At 46.8% G+C, this 27,462-nt stretch overlaps 1 protein-coding gene across 6 annotated transcripts; it reads right to left on the bottom strand.

Moving 5' to 3' along the window:
• Nucleotides 1-193: 193 nt before the first annotated feature.
• SEPT6 (septin 6) lies at nt 194-26,358 on the bottom strand. 6 transcript variants are annotated; one of them, XM_019471034.1, is made up of 10 exons: nt 26,247-26,358; nt 18,391-18,586; nt 17,045-17,231; nt 16,646-16,807; nt 10,709-10,805; nt 10,274-10,442; nt 9,205-9,337; nt 8,342-8,532; nt 6,341-6,384; nt 2,678-3,805 (listed from the first exon to the last, which is right to left on the bottom strand). In XM_019471034.1, the coding sequence occupies exons 2-9, from the start codon at nt 18,555-18,557 to the stop codon at nt 6,381-6,383; spliced, it is 1,110 nt and encodes a 369-aa protein (XP_019326579.1). In that variant the 5' UTR covers nt 18,558-18,586; nt 26,247-26,358; the 3' UTR covers nt 2,678-3,805; nt 6,341-6,380. The 6 variants fall into 6 exon arrangements, with proteins under 6 accessions (XP_009273596.1, XP_009273594.1, XP_019326579.1 ...); XM_009275321.1 differs by lacking the exons at nt 2,678-3,805; nt 6,341-6,384 and adding an exon at nt 194-1,174; XM_009275319.2 differs by lacking the exons at nt 2,678-3,805; nt 6,341-6,384 and adding an exon at nt 1,224-2,646.
• Nucleotides 26,359-27,462: the final 1,104 nt, after the last annotated feature.

The raw sequence follows: 27,462 nt of genomic DNA, 5'->3' as shown, positions 1-27,462 counted from the left end.
GGGGCAAGAGAACCCGCCGCCGAAACCGCGCACCCGCCCTGAAGGCGCTGGGTTTTCTTCTCGTCGGCGACCACCTAAAGCGGCTCCGACCCGCCAGGCCCAGCACCCGGCTGATCGGGGCAGAGCTCGCCTTGTCCTGCGAGCTCCTTCAGCCCCGGACGCGCGAGCAGCAAACACGACAGCACGCAGGCAGGCTTTCGTATTTTTTATTTCAAATTTGCATTAAAGTTAGAAAGGTATCAGGCTAAACAGTGCTGGTTCTTCAGTGTTTGTCGTGTAAATATATAACTCGGTGCCGTTCTCGCGCACTTCCATTTGTAAAAAGGAAACAAAACCAGGAGAAGGGGGAAGAGAAGATCGCAGCTCAGAAAAGCATGCAGTCAGCAGAGCGGGGCAGGACGGAGGAGCGAGAAGCGCGAGGGCTGGCTCCAGCACACTCTAAGGACACTGCACCCTACTCACGGGGGATTGGGATGGATCGCTGTTATTATCATACCAGCTGTCAGCATCGCCTCTCCCTCCTGATGCTGCTAACTTTTTTCTGACTTCAAAGAACAAGAGGAGGTTTAGTTAGGAAAAAAGAAAAGCACCACTCGACCCACGTCCACCAGCCGATGGAGCTTGTTTAATAAGGTGGTGAGACACAGGAGGACACCAATGAAAACACACAGTTCTTCTTACTTTATTTCTTTGTTAAATGTTTCGTGGCTGCCAACAGAGCAAATTGCACCATGTTTGTATTTCCTTTGACTCTGAATGCACAGTTTCCAAAACCAATCAAACAACAGCATATTGAAAATATTCCTTAGGCTTCGACACCTCGTGGAAGCCCATGACATTTATATTATTAAAGACAAAATTAGAAAAAAAAATATGCCCATTACAATGTTTGAAAATGTATTCGCTACATCGTTAGTCCAAACATCACATTTCTGTTGCTCTTCGAAATTCCAGGTAAACAACCAGTTCCCCCGTATTACGCTGTCTTGTCACACAAATTACAAGACACTTCAATTTTAGATACCATGCAAGTCAGTAAAAGAGCTTCTTTCCAAGACACTAACACTGAAGATTTGTTCCCCCCCTCCCCAGACACAAGACCCTTAAACTCTTCTAGAAGTGGCAGTCTTCTCCCTCAGACCCAGTGCAGCTGGCGAAGACAGATTAAAAAAAGCTACAGAGAGAGAAAAGGGGAAAAAGAGAAAAAAAACCAGAAGATTAGCAAAAAAGAGAAAGACATTCAAAAAGCAGGAAAAAGAGATGCAACATGAAAACAGCTGACAGAGAAGAGATGGAACCTCCTTGTGGTACCCTCGAGTACTTCAAGGAAATCACACAAATAAAAACCTTTTTTCTTTAAAGTCTTTAAAGAGACTTTACGTAACTTCAAATAACATTCTAATAAGGCAAATGGTCAGGAAGAACAGCCAGTGACCTGCGGTACGGTAAAAAAAAGCCACATTAAATGGTTCTTTTAGCAGGTAATCTAGAAATCATTGACAAACTGATACTGACTGGTTTTGGGAGCAGGCCGACATTCAACAGTAGAGGAAGAAGTAAATACTCAAATTATTTTAACTTGCTTAAAAAAACCCACAACACAAAACAGTCAAAGACTTTTATGGGAAATAAAATTGTATTTATGGTGAAACAGAATACCTGAGAAAATACATTGCAATCAAGAGTTTTAACTGCCTTGATTGCTGGAAACGGAGGCCAGACCGTCGTTTGATCTGGGTTACCGCATAAGCTTTGCTGCTGCCGCGAGCAGCTAGCCAGGCTAACACATCGTACGCAGAAACTGTTCGTGAGGCTTGAGCATCATCCAGACTACCTTTCTAGTAAAATTCTCAGCAGCGGCTTGCGCTAAAACCAGCATTACCTATCACGGCTAGGTCTGAGGTGTGCTTATCTTCCAAAAACCCAGGATTTGAAGGGTTTTTGTTGAAACTATTTGGCAGCACGCATCCTGATCTTTCAGCAGGGTCAGGACCTGTGGATTCACCCACATACAGAGAACTGAGCCTGCACACAGTGCGACTGAAGGATCAGGGTCACAACAAGCAAGTCTGAAATGGAAACGAGGATTACATGCTAGTCTTCAGGTAGCATGAATTAGCAAAAGAAAAAATAAAAGCAAATAAAAAAAGATAGATGATGTCATGAAAATGACACCAAGTATAAAGAGAAAAGAGTTTTTTATTTCTCAACTATATGATAATTAAACTAAGGTGATGTTGTCATTTTAACGTCACCAATAAATACATTTAAACTGCGTTGTTATTTCGCCAGCAAAAATAACTCACAGAACTTATTTCCACATCCCTTATTTATCTGGGTGGAGAGGGGCCAGGGGAAAGGGGAATCCATTAATTGCAGGGGAAAAAAAAAGTAGGATTTAAAGTTGCAGCATCCAAAACCTTGTTAGGACTAATTTTACATTGTTTAATAAAAGCAATAACCACCAGTACATAGTAAAGACAGAATCACAATGAGGATATAGGAGAGAGCAAGGGTAACACCATGGAAAGGTCACAGCTGAAATGCTGTCACGTTTTATTAGACCCTCCGATTTAACAAGTAAATGAAGGTCCATTCCGGCCCACTGTATTCAGGGGTAATTACTCAGTACAGAGCCATGGGTTACTGTAAAAGAAGGGCAAAGAAAACAAAAAACAAAAGAAGTAAATGTTAACCAGAATTCACTGTCTGATGAAGTCTTTATTTAAAAACAAAACTCATCCAGAAATACACAGAGGAGACACCTGCAGGCAAACCACAGTTGCGCTTGGCCAGAGTGAACTCCTGGCCCCAGTGAGCAAAACACCCTCCTTTTTAGTGCAAATCTTGCAGTAAAGCAAGGCTTTTGCTGAAGAGAAAATACGAGAAGCAACCTGCCAGCATCTGTACACTTCTAAACAGATGCCGAATAAAAAAAAAATAAAGGTAATACTTTTTGCATTGAAACCAGAAATTGTTGGAATCACTGAGAAGAAAGTCAAAGAAACACCATCGTCTTTCTTCACAAACACTGATATGTACAGCAAGGTGACCAGCCTTCCCTGAGATTGGATCCAGGATGTGCATCCAGGCCAGCACACTGAGAGGGAGACAAGGCAAGAGATCCTTCGTGACCCCTGCAGCATTCAGAGAACACTTAGTTGCAAACCGTGGATCCAAGTTTGAGAATCCCCCAAGCCGGGGGACTAGAGGTTTGGACTCAGGCCCACGCCTGTGAGGATGTCAAGTTTTGCAAAAAGTCCTTTAAAATTATTTGAGTCACACACGGCAGCACAGAGGGGTAATGAGGGGTTAGATACAGCAAACTGAAAAGGGGAGAGGGCAGCCAGTCTCTCGAGACGGCACGTCCCACCCCATGGCAGCATCAGGTTGCATTCACAGCGGTCCCACGACAGGGGCTAAATGCACACCACCAAGCAGCCGCGCTCTCTTACCATGCAGCCCTCGCACAAAATGGAGGGAAAGACAAAAAGCCGAGCAATGGAGCAGAGGGGACACTAGCCCTACGAGCGCTCGGCAGCCCGCTACTGCCCAAAGGCGAAGAGGTATCAGCAATGAGCATCTCTTGCCAGTTCCACGAAGGCTATTGCTGAGTTCTTCACAAGAACGACCATAACCCAGAACAGCCAAGAGTGCGGACTCTTGCTTAAAACAAAATGGTGAGCGCAGGAAGGGAGCAATGAGTAAAGGTGAGCAAACAGGCACAATGGCATAGCTGCATGTTAACCGAGTGTGGGGGCATTCGCTTCTGGTGTGAAGGGAAAGGTTCTACAGGAAACCCGAACTGAAAATGAAAGAAAAAGGCAGATTAATGGTTTTATGGATTAATGACAAAAAACAAAATAAGAACATAAATGTTTCCTAACACACACACACAAAAAGAAATGTTGCTAAGTGTTAATAAGGTTTAATTTGATTACAAAACATGCTTTATGCAGACACACACATGCATACACGCACACACACTCAGCAGTGGGATGAACCAAATTTATTGTCTAAAACAATCCTTCCACAGTTTTGCAAGCTACAGGACTCATCAACTGTGACTTGTTTGTATCCTTGCAAAACAGTGGAGCCCTGCAATACTTTATGGATCAATATGGAGAGTATTTTTCTGAATTCTGGAAAAGTACCATATATACATATTTAATTTAGCAAGGACAAATGCCCATTGAAAAAGGCACTGTCTGCATTTGTATAGCGGGAACAAAGAACTTCATTTGATTCAAAGCCCGGCACACAACAGTGTACAGTTACGAGGACTGCCAAAAGCAATCCAAACCCAACAAAAATCAGTAATGTTCACTCTAACTGCACTTTAGCCGTGCCTTTGTACTCAGCACCAGAATGAGCACTGTTATTCTTTGAGCTTATTTTTCCACATTCAGAGCCTGATAAGCAGAGAATTGTTCTTTTCATTGTTTTACAGTTACCGTTGGCAGCAGAGACATTCATTCAACCGGACTGCTCAAGACGACTGCAAGCTCCAGTTCGAGTCAGTGCAAGACCCTTCTGAAGCTCTTCTGTTAAGTGGAACGTCCCATTGAAATTAAATTCAAATGCCTCTCACTGACAGCGTAATGTTTACTTGTTTTCCATTTCCCTTGGTGGAGCTAAGAGGGAAGGAATCCTGGAATCAGCTTTTCCCTATTTAAGGGCAGACCGTAAGTTAGTTTGGACTGTATCCTGGCGAGAATGTAAATCCTAGCTTTGTCTACAGGGAAGGGTGGACTCGAGGCTGAGTTTTTAGGGTATTTTATAGTTAAGTGCTGCTGTTCCAACAGGTCCCTTCTCCTGCACACCTCAGCCTGGGGTGCTGTCACCCTTGCCTTGGATAATAAGTATTGCTGCTCTGTCAAGAAGCAAGACATTCCTGTGGGAGCTTTGGTTTTCCTCTCACCAGAGAATCAACAGCAAATTAAAAAGGCTCAATTAAACACAGTCAACCTAGCTGTAAGTAGACCACTGTCATTAGCAGTTTAACTAATAACCCTAATGAGGATGCTGCTCTCCTGCCAGGCAGGTGCATTTCTTACGCATCTTTGTTTAAATGAGCCTTCATTTTACAACAGATGCTGGCACTTTGCACTGCAGACACTTGCTTATGGCCAGGTTTGTTAACCCTTTCAGGCAACCTTATCTGTTCCACAAGCCTGCCTATGACTATGTGGCCAACTTAGATCCCTGCTCACATGAAGGCAGAGACACTCTGGACAGAGGCACAGCAACTGGAGCAGAGCAGAGTCACAGCATGACACCACTGACAGGGCTCTGCTCCAGTGGGAGCTCTCCACGCCTTGGCAAGACTCCTCAGGAACTCAGATGCTGGCCTTATTCAGGGGCAAAGTGTTCTGGCAGGCTTTCTGGACACATCTTGAATACAGCCCTCTTCTACCACTAGCCTTACCCTAACCGTGGGCACGCTTGGCATGGCTCCCAGGAGCGTGGGTCTGTGTCTGTCCGCTACAACTGAACATCCAATCCATGGGTGACCCATTTGACTGTTAAAAATGTCATAAAGTCTCTCAGTCTATCTTCAGAGCCTTCATTATCTGCTAAATGCTCAGCCCATCATCTCTTGTGGTTTTGGACAATCAACTATAATCGGTCAGCAGGTGAATACTGGTTTGGTTACTTGGCAGCAGCTTCTTTAACGCCCTCTCATACATACATACACACACACTCATACACACACAGAGTTTGGTGATTCTCTGGTGCTTTGGGACAAAGGAAAGCTCCAGGTTTGGCAGATTTTACCATCTGTTAGTATGTGAAGGGGGGGGATAGAAACTAGTCTTGCATCTACCTTCACCTGCACTGTAACCACAAGTTAACACTACAACTTGGAGGGGTGGGAGGGAAGGAGGAGAAGGGGAAAAGACATTTTCAGGCTAGCTGGGTTTATCATCAGCACCACATCTCCATAGCAATTGTTGCCATAGTATCAACATGGCCTATGTGATTAAAGAATGTAATTTATTTCTAAGGGAGATGGAGTAAAGAAAACGGAGCCAACAAAGTGCTGGGAAGGTTTAAAAGGAAGAGGACCTAATCCTTATTTTTCTACGTTTCATGTCCTAGTGTCCTAATACTGAGCCTCTCTGCATTTTACTTTGCAGAATCTTTAAAGACAAACTTCATTGCATCCTTTTTCGACAACTGTGTATGTAGAAAGAGACTGATAGAGCATGTATAGTAAGGGTGAAAGCAGAGGAAGAGAGAGATAATACTTATAGGCTTCTGGACTTGCACAGGGTCTGCTTTTTTAGGAAATGTAACTGATCCCACTGTGAGGTCTATATTAGTTAATGACGCTTACCAGGACAATGTGCCTCATGCACCATGCAGCCAAACAGCAGCTAACTGTAAAACAGCATACATGTAAGAGCTAATATAATGATGATAATGATGTAAAAAAAAAAAGAAACCAAGTCATGATTAGTGCAAATTACAGAGCTTGGGTTTAGAAGAGTCACCTGTGAAAGAAAAAGGCTAGTGTACTGCCAGCCAGTAGTAAACAAATACAATTAAGCTACAGCTTGTGAAATTCATGGATTATTAGAGATATTTATGATCTAAATACTGAAATGAATCATTAAGGACAATTGGAGAAGTTATAGAGTAAAGAAAGCAGCACCATTTCTAACACAGCTATTTTCCTGGAGGAGAGAGAGGCCTCCTAATATCTTCCCAAGCCCTACTCAAGCACTGACCTATCTCTTTCATGGAGTTTTCTGTGCCTTTCTGTGTCCTTAACTGACAAGGACGGTACCAATGCTCTTCCATATGAATGTGCCTGGTGTCAAGGAGCTCTTCTGAGATCAGAACTGCTTCTAGGAACAAGAGTGTGACTTGGACCACAGCGACTAATTGCTCATACTATAAGGCATGTCGTCTCCCTTTTCTGCATTCCTGACCCTGACTGATCTCAGGGCTGAAGTCTGCAGTCCTCAGTGTGCAGATGTCTGAGGGCTCTAAGTATGAAAGAACTCAGTTGTGTATTCCTCACAAAGTCCAGGTTGGGGAGAGAAGTCTGTCCCCAGTCAGTCTCAGGCTCCTCAGTATGAAAAGATATTAAAACCCCCTGAAGGTAATTCAAAAGAGCAAATCAAACTACGCAGTGGAAAAAGGAACGGACAAGCGAGAAAAGGGCAGGAGCACTAATTGCTCATCGCAAAAGAATGTTGACATTGAAGCAGCTCCAGCTCAAAACTAAGACGACTAAACCAGGATCTCATTCTGGTTATTGGGTTTTTCCTCTCCTGTCTCATTTGATTCCAAGCTTAACGGTCATGGGCTATTTTCCCTGACAAAGAGTCCTGTCAGCTCTTTGGGCACGTGCCATATTGTTCATATTAACAGCACTTCTCCATGTACTTAAGACTGCGTAGCGCAGGCAAGATTTACTCTGGATTTGCCCCAGGGATGTGCAGAGAGGGGATTATGGCAGTGGTATAGAAACCAGACCCTTGTTTATCTGCATACTGCTCTTTGTGCACGTGCTAAGGTGGCACAGCACTCCATTTTGGGAAACGTACCACAGCGAGAAGAAAAGGAACTGCTCATTGCTAGGTGAACTGGGAGGCCTGTTTCAGCTGTACAGCCCATTGCTCTTGAGCAACTGCAGAGTATTAGGAGCCTGGCACGCGCACTGCAGACAGCCCAGATCACAGGACCCTGACGAGGGGCTGGATCCTGTTACACCAGTCCCTGGCATGGGGAACCCCTGCTAAAGCCATGCAGTATCTCTCACTGTTTCTGTGGAGGGCAAAAAGCTGATTTAAGGCTGGAGAGAGTACTAGCGCTAACAAGGAGCTATGACCTGTCCCCTCATTTTGCAGCCTTACATTTTGCAGATTACAGAATTCAAGACTATTAGCGTCCCTGAATAATTTTCACAGTGTAAGCTTTTTCCCAACCTAAACAATTAAGAGCCTGAGACAGGACACACTCATCTCTGGGGGTAGCAGGGATGTCCTGCTACCTACACCCTAGCCTTGGCAGCCAATCTTGTTCCACTTCATTACAGGCACTGACAGACCAAGGGAGGAGCAGGGAATCTCAGGGACTAAGAACAAGTTCATCCTCTCCCATGCTGTCAGCCAGCAATGAGGGAGGTTAGCACCGCTCTCTGCTCTTCAAGATGACAGCTAAAGGTAAAATGCTTCCAGCCACTGCTCAGCCTTACTAGGGATTAAATCTGGCTGCAAACCTTCTCCTGAAGAGGACTGGCTAGGTTGGGAGAGAGGTATGAACATCCAGAAAAATAGTGAAGGAGAACCATTACCAAAAAGCAAATACCACTGGGTTAGCAACTTACTTTTTTCTTTCCTTATCTCTTTTAAGAGTTTGCGATCCTCCAGCCTGCTGAGCCTGAGATTGGAGCAATTCAGCTGCTGTCTTCCTTTGTTTAAATGCATTTACTTCATCATCCAGAGACTTCTTCTTATCCTCTAGCTTCTTTTTTTCATCCTGATGTAACTTCTTCAGGCGATCAAACTTTTCGTGCAGCTAGAGGGAAAGGAGAGAGGTGAGCAGGACCCAGCACTACCAGATATTCTGTTCACAGGAAAAGAGGAAGATGGAAGGATCCCATGAGATCTGAGCCTGCAAGTCTCCATTAGTCTCTACATCACTTCTAGCTCCCTGAGCTGACACTGTGTAGACAAAAGGCAGGGAACAGTCTCCTTCCACAACAGCTTACAATCCAGGCAGCATTCTAGTGATGCACCATTGCACAGACTAACAATAGAGGATTGGGAGAGTATAACTGTAAAAAAAATTTAATCCATTTCCAGGGGTCTCTGCCTTATTCCGCTTTAAAGGTCAGTAAATTAATGGATTTTTCACAACGCTAAGCAAGTTGTATGGGTATATTTTTTATATAACAAGCTTGTATCGGGCTGTTTCTCTCTTTGAATTTTGCCACACTGCAACTCTTAATCAGAATCAAGACTATGGCACTTTCATGGTGCAGTTAAGTTGTACACTACAAGCACTGTGATCTAGTTTTGTCCTACAGGATGAACACCTTAATGTCCCCGTGACCCCAGGTTAAACTTTAGACTTCTTCATAAGAAAGTCTTAAACCACACTCTGCAGAAAGTGCTTTGGCAGCAGCTACCTACTTGGGAGTGGATCTATCACTCACAACCATGAAGAGACAAGTACTGCAGTCTTCACCTCTTTTTCAGCCTCCTTCAGCTCTGCTTCTTTTTCCTTCACCCTCTGGACAAACATTTGCCTCATTGCCTCTTCCTTTTTCTGCAGTTCCCCCAGAAACTCATTTCTTTTGGCTTCATAAGTTTCTTGTAAGCTAAAAAGAAAGGAAAGTCCAATGATATAACTCGGGACAAACTCTTGCTTCCCCTGAGCCTCTGAAATCAGGCCCTCACCATGAATATCGCTTGCCCACAGCACATTTGCCACTCACCCACCCACGTGTGTCTGAGGTCTTCTTTATCCAACCGTTTCTGGGGTCTGTAAGCTATTGCACTTTTCTGTATGTTGAATGTTGGGCAATTCAAAGAGACCAGCTGGCCACAAACACTAGTTCAGAGGGACACTGCTGTATCTCTGCAGCACAGACACTTCTACTCCTATACTTGCAGTTTCAGTCAATCCTGCACACTCTCTCTGTGTTTTCACCTTCTCTCACTCAGCCAGCACCTTTGCTGAAGTCTGGATTTATCTGACCTGGCAGTTTTCTTGCTGCATTGGTTCTTTACATGCTCTCTCAAGGACACACACACACACACATAGCGCATCCACCAATGATATAACTCGGGACAAACTCTTGCTTCCCCTGAGCCTCTGAAATCAGGCCCTCACCATGAATATCGCTTGCCCACAGCACATTTGCCACTCACCCACCCACGTGTGTCTGAGGTCTTCTTTATCCAACCGTTTCTGGGGTCTGTAAGCTATTGCACTTTTCTGTATGTTGAATGTTGGGCAATTCAAAGAGACCAGCTGGCCACAAACACTAGTTCAGAGGGACACTGCTGTATCTCTGCAGCACAGACACTTCTACTCCTATACTTGCAGTTTCAGTCAATCCTGCACACTCTCTCTGTGTTTTCACCTTCTCTCACTCAGCCAGCACCTTTGCTGAAGTCTGGATTTATCTGACCTGGCAGTTTTCTTGCTGCATTGGTTCTTTACATGCTCTCTCAAGGACACACACACACACACATGCAGCGCATCCAACAATGCCTCTCTCGAGCTCTCCTGTCTCCTCCAGGGATCCCACCTGAAGGGTTTGCTGTCTGGATCGGTGTCCTTGAAACCCATCTCTTCCAGTTTACATCGCCGGTACAGCTCATAGTGGCGTGTGTGGGTCTGTTCACGAAGGTCTTCCATGTTCACACGGATCAGCATCTCCCGCAGCTTCACAAAATCACAGTGAGCTTCATTCTCCACTGTAAGAAGACATGATAAGGAGTAAGATGGGGACAGAAACAAAGGTCTCTTCCCACATTTCACACCTGTCTACTCCTCCAACAGGTTTAACAGCCCTTCTGAGCAGAGAAAACTGTCACTATAGGCCTGACACACAGATTTACCAAAGGATAATCCCCAGGGAGATACTAAAGTCCAGCAGGCCCTTGCTCCTCTTATGAGAGCCTACCGCCTCCTGGCAGAAGTGTCACCATTCATGCCATGAAAATCCCAGGGCTCAACTCACCCTGCACTGTGCCCCAGGGGTACTGACGAGCTTTCATCATTTTGTTTCCTATTTTCAGCTCCTCCGTGCTCCCGATCACTGCAAACGGCAAATGGGCCTGGAACACATTTAATGATACCCACGTTAGTCCCTCTCAACTCTGGCTGACTTGCCAGCACACAGAGATTAGCACAGCCACTGAGCAAGACAGTCATTATGCACACGCTAATCTCAGGGAGTCTAGTCACTGGCCACTAGCCCAAGACAAGGGGGGAGAAGGGAGGGTCCTTTTTGGAAACCTTGTTAGTGCTACCACTCCATATCCTCTACCTGACTGATCCTCCCAGCCACAGGGTCTCAGGTGAGATGAGCCAGTGCAAGACTAGCATCAGAATGACAGCTTGAACAACGTGCTGCGCGGCTCTGACTGCGGTGCTGTCCCAGGGGCTTGCCGCGGCTGAGGAGAACATCTGCACAAGCACAGAAGCAATAAAAGAGGTCTTGGAGCCTTCTTGATTTTATCCCCCCACCACTCCCTCAGCTCACACTGGAGCACAAGACAACTCGCTCTATCAGATCATGAGATCAAAGTCCCTCCTTCACCCCCAGAGTAACAGTTTTCCTCCCTGCTTGCTTCAGCCCTGGTGAGGAAGGGCTGAACATGTCCCTGCTCCGGGTCAGCCTCCGCATCCATGTGTGCCCTGAGGTCTGCCCCAGGCTGAGCTGGGAAGGACTCTGCATTCCCTGGGGCTGTGCTGAGCCTGCCCCATGCTAACACTCCATAGTGCCTCACACTTCCTGCAGCTCTGTTGGGGCCCACCCTCAGCACCCCCCTCCCAAATCCTTTATCAAAACTGGTTCTGAGAAACCCAAAGGAGTGCTGATGGCTTTATAAAGTCCTCATGATGTTGATGCTACGTGCAGCCACTGCTAGATGGCTGCATAGCTAGAGGACAAAGGATGCCAAATCCGGGGATCACACCCATGAGGAAGGATCCTGGGGACAGCAGAGCAGAGCTGTACCACTAGCTCAACTGTGCCTTGTTACACTCTTCAAGCCAAGACACACACTCCACAGAGTACAGTTGTTACAAGTACGTGAAGGCTAAGAACAAGAGGGATTTCCTTTTCAAAAACTCAGAAATAAAAAAGTCACTTCTTAGTAAAGAAGATAGATAGTCTCTCTGCAGAAGGCAAAAAGTAAGAGAATCGCCCAGTGCAAGCTCAGCAGAGTTGGAACAGAAACACTCCCGACATCTCTCGAGGTTCAGAAGACCTCACCTTATACTCCTCTCATTCCCCAAACTCAGGCAGCCAAGCAAATCCCCCCGACACTGCTATCGTACTTTGCTGCATTTATCTGTTGTGCAATAAGTGAGATCTCTCCCCACCTCCGCTTGCTCCTGCGAATGATATTGCATTCTGCCAAGCTGCAAAGAAGTCAAGTGCAAGGTTTCAGCACTTAAAAATAAAGTTGCCAGCTCCCTGCACCCACCCCTTCTGCTGAGTTTTGCGCAGTGACATTTGTTAGCTAGAGCTTTTAAAGTGCGCTGAGTTCTGGGCAATTAAAAGGGCCCCAGGAAGCCAATTATGTGGGAGATCAGTGACCCTGGGTTGTTGTCAAGAGCAGGTAGTGAAGTTTTAATTCCACAGGTTATCTGAAAACTTGGACAAGTTCATGACAGCTTGTACAAGCGAAAGATTTCAGAGATGATGTTTTCTGCTTTCAGAGCGTGGCTCATATAGTCCAACTGCAAATACAGTAAAACCACCTGCAAGCACTCACAAAGGTGGGCTCTTCAGCTTTTATCCCTTGGCCTCCCAGCTCTCACATGGGACACACGCAGATTAAGTGGGGCTGTGGTCAGTCTGATGGGGCCACCCTGGGCCACGCAGAGGCTCTGCGCACCGGGGCCTCCTAGGTCACTCTCCGTGCCAAGTTACCATTGCAATCACATTGATGCGCTAGCACCTGGAGGGACACAGGCCAGCACGGAGCTGTGCCTGCTCTGCGCAGGGTAAGTTCCCTGTGGGAGAGGCCAAGCAGCAGAGAAAAGAAAGTGGTCTCCCAGGTTGAAGGCATCTGATTTTCAGCAGGAGGCTGTCTAATCGCAAAGGGCGGGGGATACAAAACACTGGAGGGGAAGGAAACAAAGCTGTCTCAACTGAACAGCCTCCATACCACAACATGAGGGAAACTCCCCTAGCCAGCTTTCAAAGGAACAATTTGCTGCCTCGTTTCTACAAGCTGTAGTTTTTCCTGCCTTCAGGACAGACCACACACAAGCAGCAGCACTATCCACAAACGCTTCTGCACATGGGGTCAAGAAGAATCATCAGCAGTCCCAGTTGAGCAGGTCTCTGCCTCTCCACTGGCTGCAAACAGGCCTTGCATGTCATGTGGCGTCCTGTTGTGCAGCCACTGTCAGGCAGCCTGACGGGGGAGAGGGCAAGCAGAGACCCCAGGGCTGAGCAAGGGCCCCATGCCACCTTCGGCTGCTCTGGGAGGAACCGGAGACATCACACCGTGGGGACATGCTGGCTACTGCCAGGCACTGGTGGGCTCTTCACCGATGGCAGGTCGGGCTCCTCACCACGGGACATGCTGGAACTGGTCTGTACCTGTGTCCAACTGCTGGAAACTCTGAAACGGCCAGGTACTAAACCCCACAAAGGCTACAGCCTCCTCTGCAGGCCTACACAGTGCTATTTCCAGAGGAAAAGCCATCGCAGTTCTGTGGCGCCTGAGGTTTCAGGCCAGTCGCTCCCCATCCAGGACACAGGATCAGAAGAATGTTTGCTAGAGGCAATGTGCTCCCCACTGGTGACCCTCTCCTCCACAGCCCACCAGAGCTGCCCACTTCTCTCCTCTTCCCATCCTGCCGCTTCTGGGCGAGAGCTTCCAGACCTCCCTGCTGGCTTCTTCAGACTGTCCATGAGGAACATCCCATGGTCGGCTTCTCCCACAGGTGTAAATGCTTTTTGTTTGCTTCATATCCAGATCTCTGGGAGAGTGAAGTAAGGGGATTTCCAAGGGACAAAGCAAGAGATGGGAGCAAGAGGAGCAACCTGAGACAGTGGCAGAAACACCACGCTATGGCCACACAGGCACAGCCTGAACCTCGGCCATCCATGGGCCCGGTTACCCTCAACAGCAGAGTCGCTTCCTCCACTGGTACCAACCTTTCAGCTGCTGTCTTTACCAGGGAGAAAGTGCTGGTGATTTCCTTCTTCCATCAGCAAGGAAGTCCCAGCTCCCACCATGTGGGACAGCTCATGTAGCTGCATGTGGTTTCATTTAACTAGCAGGTGCAGGAAGAATATTTTTTTCAGTAGACTAATCCATTCAAAATGGAAAAGCCAATAGGGAGTTGAAAGAATAGGAGCGCTTGTTTTTCTTATTTGAATAAAATCCAGATGGGAAGAGACCTAAAGAATTTTGGACAGTGTTTTCTCTGAACTTGTAAATATATGCTTGGTGGGATTCTCAAAAAGACCAAATCAGTTTCAAGGAAAATCAGGCATCTTGTTCTGAAGATATGTTTAATCTGATTATTTTCTAAATACTTCACTTGACGCCTTTGTTCATGGTTAAATACTTTTGTTTCTGATCATGATGGCACAGATTTTAAATCCTTCAGTTAATCAACTCCTGCCAAATCAGGCAATATTTTCTGTGTTTAGTAAGCCAATTTGGAATGCAAAATACTCTGGAAAAAAATTCCTAATGCATCCGGCACAAGTGGATATAATAAAGTAAAATGCAGATGAAATAGCGAGTTTGCATATTTTAAAGCTTAATTTTACTTTTCATGCAAAAGACAACTAATGCAGGTTATAAGCAAAACATTAAGTAATCAAAAGACCAGTCTCAATTTTCTCTGTAATTAAAAAAGAAAAAAAAATCCAAACGTAACTGCTCCAGAGAAGTTGCTGGTCAGCAAGAAGCACTACTTAAGCATGAAGACTGCATTTATAACCTTTCAAAGATGTTGATCTGTAACAGGCAAAGACAATGAAGCTTTCTGTAGAGAAGTACAAACACAAAGGTTAAGGCAACTGATTTAAATCAGAGGTTCCTGTTCCTCAATTTTAAACATGACTAAAATTGGCAATTTAAGTCACAAACCTAAATCAACCCATCCTGGCTCTTTTACTGGTCTCGATCCCTCCACAAGCTCATCTCCTGACCTGAAGCATAAGCAGATTTGTCTTATGTTGCTAACAAAATACAAGTTTTCCAGGTCTGCAAAATTGCCTTGATCAGATTCAGAGTCTGGCCTGCTTAGTCCCCATAAACCTGGTAGTTATGATTTATATCAGTTTAATGGAGGATTTAAAGAGCTGATCTCTCTGTGCAGCAGCTGACACAACCTAGAACATCTGTGACCCAAGACAGCAGTTCCCTCCCAGGATACATGTAAATGGCTGAAAGGAAAGACGATCAGAGGTTACCTCCACCCTCAGAAGGGCCAAGGGGAGAGAACTTCTCCCTTTGTCACCACACCTCTGGTTCCTTGAGGATGGAGTGACGTTGCATCTTCGTTTCCAGGAGTAACGGTAGTCCTGCACAGTGAGAGCGCTAAGCACTGAGAAAGATGCCATCACAAAACTACTCTGACCAGGAAACCACAACTGACAGCTCTTATGGTACGACAAACTTCATGTTTCTTTCAGGCCTCTCCACAAAACTCTACAACTATCAATATTAGATCAAGAGACGACACAAAAGCATGTCAGCTAGACCTGTACTTCATCAACAGCAGTTAAGCAAGCAACTTCCCCTACTTGCTTTCCTGTAAAAAGCCTTCTGGAAAAAGGGGAGCATGGTCAGGATGCACTACCAGAGGGGCCAAGGGACAGCTTGCTCCATCTTCAGGGAGCCACAGACAGGCAGCCACAATGCCAGGAACACCAGAGCCAGAACGAGCACCTGCAGGCACCTCGAGAGATGCTTGGCCCGATTTGTGTACTGTTTTTCACATGTTGCTGGTTAAGCTGTGTGACTCCTTGCCACAGGATCCTGGAAGTGCACTGGTGGGGGGGCATCAGGTGATGCGTGGGACAGAAATCTAGAGAAACCCTTGAGCTGAATGTGGTTAGAGGTTAGGGAAGTATTTGGGGGAAGTGAAGCATTGTACACATTCCCTCTCTTCTTATATACTCCAAAAGTGACCAAAAGCAGATGTTTAGGGAAGAGAAGGGCCACTGGGCTGGATGGGCCTCTGATCCCACCCTTGTGTTGTATTACTCACATCAGCACTGGAATGTAGCTCAAGGGAAGCCACTGCTCTAACCAGCCTCGTTGTATCCCCCTGTCCATCCATTCTGACCAACAGCACCAGAGCCAAAAGGCCAAACCAGACCAAGGACCCAGCTAAGTAACTTGATCAATAATAAAACAGCAACTCAGTGCAGACAGGAGTCCCAGAGCTGGCCAGCTGAAGGGGCTCTGCTGCAAGGACAGCCACAGGCAAGAGGAGACACCCGTGGAGGCAGGGCTTCGCAGGAAACACCAGCCCAGGAGAGCAAAACTGGTGCGAAAAAGGCAGGGCGAGGAGCAGAGATGTGCATGTCTGTAGACAGCCTGCTCCCCACACTAGATGGATAATACCCATCTGACTAATTCATAAGCCGGGACTGTCCTTGCTCTGCGCAGCTAGGCCTCACCATCTATCCCATTTCCTACGTGTCCCTCAACAGATATGCATTAGGACGAGGAAGGGGTTAAAAGACCGTCTGTTTTCTGACTAGAAAAGCCCACCAGAGAGGCAGTAGCCTACCACAAGGCTCTGCTAGCCTAGGATGACACTACAAGGATGGGATCCCTGTGAAATCCTCTGGGTTTAAGACACAAAATAAAAGGGAAAGTGGATTTAAGAAGCACCCCAATACGGGCCACCAATCCCTGCAGTGACAGTGCTGTTCTGGAAGAGGAGGAAGCGCTGAGTCACTTACATTCATGGTCCCATTTATCTCCGCCACTGATTCATCGTCTGTTGGGAACTGGTAGATCTGAACCCCATTACTGACCAGTTCACTTGTGATTTTAATTTTAAATTTGGTCAGCTCACTCTTGGAAATGGCATCAGATTTGGCAATGATGGGAATGATGTTCACCTAGAAAGGAACATAGTGGTAAGAAGTCCTCAGCTTTGCTCCAGGGAGTTTTTCCAAGTCTGCAATACAACTTACAAAAACTTAAAAGTGCTCAGTAAATCTACAGGATTTATCTGCAACCCAGTCATCTCCACTAGCATAAGGGCTATTCAAGGCGGGGAGATGTGCCCTGGAAAAGCAGCAGCCTTTCCACCACACGCATGGCGAACCTGCCCAGTAAGAGTTAAACACGCCTACCTTGCTGTCAAGCTTCTTCATTGTTACCAAGTCCAGGGATTTCAGCGAGTGGCCTGTCGGAGCAATGAAGTACAAGCAAGCATGGATACGGGTGTCATGGTAGGTGTGCAAGACCCTTTTTATCTTCAGTTCTTCTTGCAAGTAGGCTTCAAACTGAGCATCAATGAACTCAACGATGGGCTTATAGCTTTGGTGAAAGGAAAAAAAAAAAGTGTTATACATCTTGCAGTCAGAGAGGTAAACAGACAGTGCTCCTTTACTTGCTTTTAAGAAACAAGCTGCTTGTTAGATTTCACTTCCCAAGACCAATTCTCCCAATCTCCCTTCCTACCCACCCGTAAGAAATTTAAAAGTTGCACTACTGACAAGGAGATGTGGTCCTACATCAGACTCTAGCAGCCTGTTTGACAAAACACAGTACTGGAGATTCAGCAGAGGACACGAGACACACCATACTCTCCAGGGAAAGTGGACTCTCATACTTTGAAATGTGAGGGTGAGAGACTTTTAAAAGGAAGGATAATGTAGACTCATTCGCAGCAGTGTGTAACCCTTGCTTGCACTCAGGGAGCGAACAGCTTGCTGCTCTCAGAGCCCCGAGTCCTGCAGGTGGAAGACACATCTCCATTCAGTACTGCCTTTGCCCAGTGCTCCGGGGCAGGAAATCCCTGCAACTCCCTTGCAAGGCCATCTGAAATACAGAGCCTGTCAGACTCACAACATAAAGGACATCAGTGCATCTTAAACAAAACTAAAAAGAAAATCTAACAGACCCACAACAAAGCAAATCCCATCTGCAATGCTTCTGTGAAGATGCACCTTGGAGACAGTATGGTGGAATCACACACCCCTTAACCGCCACGCTCTAGCCACGCTGGGACATGAGCTGCCAGAGATGCTTCCCCGGGGTATCTCACTGCACATTTACCATGCTTCCTCTGGCAACATGGAAGAGCCCTGCCAGAAGTGGCTGTTAAGCCAAGCAGTCGCTAGACCACGCTAGTGGTTTGGTCGGCAGCTTGCGGTCAGCACAGCACAAGGAAACAAGCACAGATGCCCTGGAGCTCTCCGCTCTCCCCACCAGATGAATTCGGGCAGAAGGCTGCCAGCAGGGCAGATATTGCTCTGACAGCATGAGAAAAACTGCTTTGATAGCTGAAGCAGTGCTGACACACCACAGTCTCTGTCCTCTCTTCTACCTGTCCCATCCCAAAGAGATGACAAGGACAAACCATAAGAAGGAAGGAGGAAAACTTTACAGTGCAGTCTGGCCCAACTAGGGCACAGGGAGAGACCCTGCATGAGAAAACCAGGTCACGATACAGCCTCTCTCCTCCTTCACTCACCTGTCCTCTTTGTTGATCTGATCCCCAAAGCCCACTGTGCTCACAATAGTCAGTTTGAGGTTGACGTTGCTTTCCTGCAGGTCATAGGTACTGGATTTCAGCTGGACCCCAGGCTGTGAGTGAGATGCTGGATCACCTTCAAACTTGGTGTTGAAAAGTGTGTCCATGAGGGTGGACTTACCAAGGCCAGTTTCCCCTATTGGAGAAAAAGAGTTGAAACGTTCTGTTGAATATTAATATGGCTTGGCCTTTCAGCTTCCAAACGTTAACAGGGGTGAAATTGTAGCAGATGAAAGCAGATCTCATGTTCCAAAGGGATCGTCTGGCAAGCTGAAAGCCATGTACAATGGGAGGTCTGTATTCCGGGCAAATTACATTTCACAGTCTAATGGCCATTAATATCGTTAGAAAATAGAGATGAAAAGGAAGAGGTGAAAAGGCAAAGGGGAAAGCATCGTTCAGATCCTGCATAAACCCACAACTACACTTCAGAAAATGCTGTTTTCATTAAAAAGTGGGAAGGGGAATGGGGCTCATTGCCATTTCCAAAAAAAGATGCTCCAGATCAATATGCCTTTAATAAGCAGCCACTGAAATAGCCTCCTTCTATGCAGAAACACTGAGAGTTGGTTCCAGTCCTACAGCAAGTTGTGCAGTTGGTTTCTTGTACCCACAACAGATTAGGTTGGGGGATCAGCCTTCTAGACTGGGAAGGGACATTTTCTGTAGTATCTGGTTTCCATACTTTAGGGGCTACACAAGCTATACAATACTCCAAAATCTGCTTCCAAAAGTTCTGCAGCATTGAACTGTTGTTTGGATTCCATCTATCAACAGGGAACTATTTCCTTGTCTGGAAGGAAGAGACAAATCCCAGAGACCAGTCTTAAAGTTGTTTTAGATACATCCCAGGAAGAACAAAACAAATCCCTGTGTCACTCATTCCACAGGGCAGCCTCCCTTACCGCGCTCAGCCAGCTTTCCAAGCTCAAAAGGATCTGACTTTGTGCTAAACCCGTAAGCAGTCTGGTTTGCTGCCCTGTGAGGGCTGTTGTGTTTTGGGGAAACAGCAATTTCTGAGCTGCCCAGCTGGTTTTGCTGAAACTTCAGGAGCCGGACGAACCCCACCCACTGCGAAGGCTGCTCCTCCAGCCTGCTGTGGGACCAAAGGGAGACTGTGCCTGGCTGAAACAGCCTTCCCCCGCCTCCCCGAGCCCTCAGCTCCCAACCAAGACAACTTCATTTTCCTACTTCACTCAGAAGAAAAGAGCTTCTTATTTTTGTAGGCTTAGAGCTCTGCAACAGATCCAAACTTGCATGAAATGCCCAATTCAACAAGGGGAAACTCCTCCCCATCCTCCCCCATCCAAAACTCCGAGCCTCATCCCTGCAAGCAGGCAAATTCCCCTCTTTTGGCCCCAGAAGGGACTTCTCTCACTCAAGGCTGAAGTACATGACAGGCAGGGCAGGGCAAACATCCACTGCTCTAGGAACTGAGCGGTCTCTGATTGCCAGGATCACATATCAAGTATCTTTCCAGAGGCAGCAAGATTCATTAACATTCAAAAGTCAATGTACACCTTGAGCTGCAGAGCTGCCTGGGAGCCAGCTAAGAGCTTGTGCTCCATCACCGATTGATGCCAGCTACAGTCAGAACAGCCACAAATCCCGTTGTTCTTCACACCAATCTTGTTTGCAATCCAAAGAGAAGAGGGAGTCAGCACTAGGAGCTGGTGTTGCTGCAATCCCTTGTGCTATGTTAATGCATCAGCCAAATCTACGACACCAGCGTGCACTGGCAGGAGGAAGGGAGGGGGACTCAGCAAAGCACAAGGTTACCTCTGTCACTGGAGGAACGAGCTGGACCATCCAGAAGACTCATGGCTGATCACAGCAAGCCCTTCATTAACTTGGAATCTCATGGTCTGGGCTTTTGGGGTACCATTTGCCCCAAATGGGGAGCAGGTACACAAAGCACAGCAGACCAGAGCATCACCACAGTTTGGACAGGGATTTTGAGAGTTAACAGCAGACAGCCTGCACGACACACCAGGCCTTTCTCAGGGATTCCAGGAAAACAGCAGCATAAAAAAAGAAAAAAATCTAAACAGCCTGAGAAGGCTGCAGCATTTCCAGAGCCCCTGCCAAGGGACGGGTGGGACAGAGCAGGGAGTTGCCTGCTTGCCTGTGAATGCCAGGATCCCTGATGGGGCATCTCAGGACAGGGGAGCTCATTAGCCCTGGGGTGCGGCAGCATCGCCCACACACCAGCCTGCAAACCCCCTCCTGTGCCACCATCCCGCACTCTCCGTCCCACAGCCTGGCGGGCCCCAGAGCAGGGTCGGATCCAGCAACCCACGCCCCGCGCCTCCAGGACTGCAGGACAGGGTGACGGGAGCAGCAGCAGCGACCAGGGCAGGGAGCTGCTCTCTGCAGCGGATACACGAGGTCGCATGTAAATCATGCAGGCTTCCGGGCAGACAAAACACCCTGTAAGGCACCTCTCGTTTCTGCCTCCCTCCTTCTTTAGGGCGAAAGGTGTTCACGTGAGGCCAAGACTATTGTTTAAACACATCCTGAACCTGCTAATCATTGCCTACTTTAAATCAATCTAATGTGTTGTTTCCAGCAGGAGTGACTTTAACTGTCAGAGGGGCCAGGAGTTGCCACAGAGATGCAGGCAAATTTTTAAGATAGAACGTGCTTTTATACTCCATCTCATGCCAGCTACACAGGGCCAGCAAAGGCAACTTTGAATTCACACACTGAGGTTTTCCTTTTGGAAGGGGAAGATCCAAACTGGTAAGGCATTTTTCCACAGGTGGGTGTTGCCCATCCAAACACCTGCAACTTTGTGTTTAAAACACAAAACACCCAGCCACTAACACGGCGTCTCAAACATGAAGTGCGCACACCAGAAATGACATTCAGCCAGCAGATACACCCATCCCCGCGCTGTGTAACCCCACTGACATGGCACAGCATTAAAGCCTGCCAGGGAAGAGGAGGATGGAGGAGAGAGGAATGACTGTCTCAGCTAAAAGAAACACGATGTTAACACTGACGGAGTTGACATGAGATGGTAAAAGATTGAAGATGTTAATGAAGTGCTTCGCTGTGTTAAATATGACCAGAGCTAGAGAGCAGTGCTACTTTGAAGGGCAAAATGACAGAAGGGAGAATTTGTGAATCTCTTGGGAGTTTCTGCCTGACACAGAGGCAACTTTCTGCTGGTTGGAAGATGTAAGTGGTGCCAACTGCTTCTTCTAAGGACAGAAGTCCAGATGGAACAGATGGTCTGATGAAAAGGACAAGTAGTCTGTGCTCGTTCCAGCCAACTGCGCTGGAATCTTCTCCAAAAAGCAGAAATGATGAATGGGGATTAAGGGAGGCAGAATTACCGTGGAAAAAGCAGCGGTGTGTGCAAACCGAGTGAGAGGCGTCCTTGGCAGGGAGATTATTTCCTGATGTCAGGCTTATAGGCACACATGTGATTTGATTTCCAAAACTGTACTTAAGGATTATGCAACCCAGCAGTGGTCTGCTCTCCCGAAGCAGGGCTGACAAAGCGCTGTGGGGAGTACAGGGCAGGGAGGGTGACCTTTACTGTTAGAGTTCTGCACCAGGAAGCTCTGACAGCTGCTGAAAAGCTGTAGCATTGTGCCTTTCATCATAGGACAGATTTTTGCTGTTAAGTCTGACGATTTTCAGAGATGTGAAAAAAAAATTGGCAAGAGACACCACACCTGGACATGCAGCAACACTACACCAGTGCCCAGAAGGCACCATCCACTCTTAACTCCCGACAGCCTGCCAGGCTAGAGACACTGTGCCGGGCTCCCCACACCTCCTCTCGGTCTCCTGAGACACACTCCCTGCTCTGACTGCACATGCACGATGTGCTCGATGGAAACAGTTCATCAAATCCCTCATTGATGGAGCAGTGGCACCACTTGCAAAAACACAGCTGGGACAAGCACCACCCTCCTCCCTTCAGCTGCTCCACAGAGATCCTCTGCTCTGGGACCAGACTGCGCTCCCTGCGTCGCCTGGGCAGGACGTCGCTCACAGTCTCTGGGGCTCTCCAGCTGGTGACCAGGCAGAGCCCGTGCCAAAAGACAGCAAGCACCAGTGCTGCAAGGAGTGAGTGATCCTGCCATCAGTACTGCAAAGCAACATGTCACGCTGTGCAGGCAAGCAACACGAGGGCTACCCAACACCAGCTATTCTGGGTGAGATGGAGATGAGGTGAGGTGAGAGGTGGAGGTGAGGTGCTACCATACCTGTCTCTGACATTGGCCAGCAGCTAAGGTGGAGGAACAGAAGAAGCTGCACCCACAGCAAATGCTCCTTCCTTTGGGAAGCTCCCAGCTTCCCAAACCAAAACGGGTATCTTTGTGCTCAACGCACCCTCATGGCTTCTTCCTTCCACAGAAATTTTGGCATCCTAAGCACCCCACAGCAGTAAGCTGAATTATACACCACAAAAGCTATATCTCCTTTTTTGTGCCTGGCTATTTAATTTGCTTTTCCCTAGGACATGTTAAGGGAAACAACAAACAACTGCTTGCTGGCCCCCTTCTCCACATCACTCAGGATTTAAGAGGCCCCAGTCATATCATCCTCAATCAACTCTGTGGGAGGACAGAGGAGCCGTTGGAGTATTTCCCTGTTCAAAGGCATGGAGCAGCTTTCACGAGAGCGCCCTTTCACGAGAGAGCAACACCTGTCATAGAATCATAGAATCATTGAGGTTGGAAAAGACCTCTAAGATCATCGAGTCCAACCGTAATCCTGTCCTTCACAAGATTAACAACCGTGGCTCCAGATATCAAATAATTCAATCTTAAAGAAAATGTATACACATGCACAGCCCTTTTATGTGAAGAAATGGGAGCTAATCCAATGTAGCAGGTTTGTTGAGACAAGCCCTGAGGCAGCTCAGCCTGATAAGGCCATCTCTCACGGAGAGAGGAAAAAATAGTTCTTTTCATCTGACAGGTGTACAGAGACGCCGCACAATTCACCCATCGCAAGGCAAAAGCTGGGCTGTGGGTGCAAGAGGAGCAATATGGGCTCACAACAGATGCTGAAGCGCCTCAGAGGACTACCCAGCTCCCAGCCGCCGCCGTCCGCCCTGGGGGACCAGCGGCGAGGGGGCAGGAGAGAGCTGAGGAGACCAATGGCTTTTCGGTTGGAGAAACCCTGTTCTCTCCTCAGCTGGTTGCACCAGTGACCACAAAAACAACCGTTGGGCAACTTCCAGGCTGTACAGCTCATCACCCCACAGAAAGCTGCCTGCTGGAGAGCAGACAGCAGCTCTGCACAAGGAAACCTGTGCACATTCCTCCCTTCCCCAGCCAGTGAGAGCTCCCGCGTGCCAAGGGACTCACTCATTTCTAGTGAGAGACCTCAAGCAGTTGTGGTACAGCCCCTGGGAAAAGAGAAGGTATTTCTGCCACAAAATAGCCGTTTCTCATTGCACTGAATAGGCTGCTTAAAACAAATCCCCTGCAAATCCCGGGAGAGAGGAAGGGGGAAACTCCTGTTTATAATGGAATACTAGTCTAATGCAACTATAATCTACCCTGGCCAAAACTGAGAAAGTTTACATTAAAAAATGTCAGCCTATTCCTCTTTCTTTCCCCCATCTCACTGAGAAATACAGTCAGCACAGAAGGTCTCAGCCATTAAATACTTCTCCAGCCTTTGCACTGAACTAAGAGGCAACTAACATTTTATCACGGAAGCTTTAGGAAGAAAATGGTTGTGCTGAGGAATAAAATATCAGAGAAACCATCCGCAACCCCTAACTTCTTATGAGAGCTTTGCTCATTTACTCTATCTTTGGCTCTAGTCTCAAAGGGGAGACAGCTTTCAGCATGAGAAGAGCTAAAAATTGCTCCTCTCTGGACGTGCTGCTAAGAGTCATTTCTGAAGCTTTCTTTGGCTCCTCCACCAGGAGCTGGAGGAATCGGTGGCTCAGATCCAGTATGGCGCAGAGCAAAATTGTCATTGGATTTTTCCTTCAACAGATGCCAGACACAGCTGAAAAATGGGGGGCAATGAAGTGCCTTTCTATCATGCTTAGTGGCGTATGGGATCAGTTCACCTATTTGTTGTTTGGTGACTCCAATCCTCATTTGCTCCCTGTTCTTTCAATTTTTCACCCCAAACTCCTGCTGTACAAGTGAGACCCAACAGAATAAATGACAGATGGATTCTAGGACTTTTTGTTTTCTTTCTCCAGGACGTTTAAGAGTTTAACTTTGTTATCACAAGTTAACAGAGGCACCAGACAACTCTTAAAAGTCTTTTTAAAGCCTGACCTCCTCAACTCAAGATTTGCGGATCCTTTCCTAATGAAGCTTATTAAATTTTTCTATAAAGTTTATTTATTTCAAGATCGACCATGTCTGTGTTATTACTATTCCTAGAAGACTGACATTAATAACTAATGTGCCTTGATCTTGGCGAGTCCTTGTTATTCAGATCAACAAGCGATTAATGCGTTCCATTTCTGTCCTGCAAAGAGGAAAGCAGAGGCATTCAACTCCTCTCCACCCATCAAAGTGAACATATAACCACAGGAGGCATCCACTGCTGCACCTGTAACTTGTAGAAAAAAACACAGCAGCTCGATAAATGCAAAAGGAAATACTGTAAGACTTCAATCTTTGGGACAAGAATTTCACTAGGTCATATCACATTCACGTACTGTGGAAATCGCCTAGCGACTCAGCCTGACAGTGACCTCCACTTGTCAGCAAAGTTTATCATTTCACAGGAATGCCACTGTCAGGGAAAGTTTTCTTCTCAGCTCCATTTAACAGGGCTCTGCTCCCCTCTCCTCACTCCACCCCTCTCGTCTCAGACTTAACCCTGTCCTGGGCAAACATCAGGTCCATACCATGACTGGATCTCTCACGGGAGGGGACAGACAACCTTTGTGCGGATGCAGAGCTGACCACCAGCTAAGATGAGTCCCCAGGAGGTATCCACAGCCGCAGCTCTCCCCTCTGTCACGCCAGGCACTGCTGGGAGCATCTGCTGACAGGGCTTACTCTGAGCAGCCACGGCCACACAATAACCTCCTGCTCCCAGAGGCAGGGCACCGGCATCAGTAAACCAAACTAACCATCCTATCAGACAATTATTGCCTATTATTAATTTCCTTATCCACCTTACCAAACTACCATAACAAAGCCATACAAGATATTACTTATTCTATTACTCGGGAGTGCCTCTGAGGAGGGACCATTTGGGATCCTAACCCTGGGGAAGACCTGCGAGACGGGCAGACGCTGCAGGGACAGACATCAAGTCCTACTACAGCGCCAGGCCCCAGCTGAGATCCATACCACATGGCAGCTTGGATAATCGTCTGACCAGCTAAGGCTTGGCCAGACACTATTTTAACTCAAGTATGCACAGAAGGGAGGAGAAAAAAATAGCTTTTAGTGATTTAAGAGGAGCATGACTGGTATTTTGTTAAAATAATTACAATAATAATTCAATACCTAACCAAACAAGACCTCAGAATAAAGTTCTCTGGCATGAGTATCTATTTTCTTTTAAAAACATGAAATTGAAACATACTAGGAAAATAAAGATCTTAATAAAAGCCTGCGATTTTAGACATTTTATTTCTATGGTTCACTGCTTGGTAGAAAGCCATACTGCATAACCTCAGCAGGGATTTCCCAGGGCACCAGTAAATCTTGTTACTGAAAATAGACAGAACAGTGGGGGAAATTTAAATCAAAGCTACCTTGTTAACTCGTCACCTACAAACTACATCCAGCTGCAGAGAAGTCCTTTTCAGCAAAAGAACTTCCCAAAATGGAAATACTCACCCACACACAGGATGTTGAAACAAAACCCATGATTAACTGACTTATTAACCAGCTGGTCAGGCAAACTGTCAAATCCTACGTGTCCAGAAAGCGGGACAGTGCGACAGCCTTCACCCTGAAATACAATGAAATAGTTGTATCATTTTCAAGCAAAATATACTTATCTGTATAAACCCTTAAGACCTCCCAAGTAGAACCAACTGCACAGTCCAAGCAGAGATTTGCACGTATATGGTAAATCGTATACTGTAAATCTTGTCAGCATGCTTCCCTCTTCTCCAAAACAAATCCAGACGGCACAAAAAGAATGTTTCATTTGCCACACATTAGAAGATAGCCCTGTCAAAAAAATAAACTCTGCAAAACACATACCCAAACACAGCTGCTGAAATAAAGAGGTGGCAAAACATTTGTTCCTTGAGAAATTATGTAGACACTCAAGTCTCACCTTATACTGAAAACAAAAAGAATCCCCTGTGCAAAGGAATGTATTAATGATGCCTCCTCCTATAAGCCTATGACAATTCACTTAATGTGAATTGTAACTCACATGTAATTCACATTCACAGCTGCGATTACAGAAATGAGCTAGAAAGTTAGGTAAACTGTACCTACATCTAGTAATTGAACAACCCAAACACACTGTCTCTGCAAAGCTCAAGCGCTGTAGCACAGAAACAGCAGAGAATACAGTCTTTGAGCTATCAAACACAGCAATATCTTCCATATTGTTGCGAAGATGAAAATCTCAGATCGCAAACAGGAGTCTGTCCAAATCTATAAAACGGCCATTAGCACCAGAAAATCAGGGATCATTGAAGGAAGCTGCAAGGAAGATGCTCCTTGCAGCAGGTCTTCTCCAGCTCTGAGTGTTGCTATCCAACCTTCGGAGCATATCTTTCAAAGCTAGGAACTGAACAGGAAAAAAAAAAGCTGAGAAAAAGCATCCAGAACTGAGCTGCTCGTAACCACGCAGCCCCATCAGAAGGGAGCCTGCACGGGGGTCTGGGAGCGGAGGTACCCAAACCTGCCTGCTGCGAGGCATGGGCCACTCCTGCCCAGCCACCCAAATGACCATGAGAAGCTGCTCCCACACCCTGCTCTCTCCTGTGCCCGACACCACTAACCCAGTCTCCCCAGCCAGGCATCCCCTTTCTGCCCTGGGAAGTAGAAGGGTCAAGCTCCAGCTCCCACTGTGCTCCACACCCAGCACGGC

Source organism: Aptenodytes forsteri, unplaced genomic scaffold (assembly GCF_000699145.1).
Source record: "Aptenodytes forsteri isolate BGI_AS27 unplaced genomic scaffold, ASM69914v1 Scaffold143, whole genome shotgun sequence".
Taxonomy (NCBI): Eukaryota; Metazoa; Chordata; class Aves; order Sphenisciformes; family Spheniscidae; genus Aptenodytes; species Aptenodytes forsteri.
The sequence above is the reverse complement of the archived record's forward strand: the minus strand, read 5'-3'. Positions and strand labels throughout refer to the sequence as shown.

Coding starts and splice junctions, on each gene's coding strand:
- SEPT6 (XM_009275317.2), bottom strand. CDS start 18,557: ATGGACACACTTTTCAACACCAAGTTTGAAGGTGATCCAGCATCTCAC. Junction 16,808..17,044: donor TGAAGAAGCTTGACAGCAAG/GTAGGCGTGTTT, acceptor GTTCCTTTCTAG/GTGAACATCATTCCCATCAT. Junction 10,806..16,645: donor AGATAAATGGGACCATGAAT/GTAAGTGACTCA, acceptor AATGTGTTCCAG/GCCCATTTGCCGTTTGCAGT.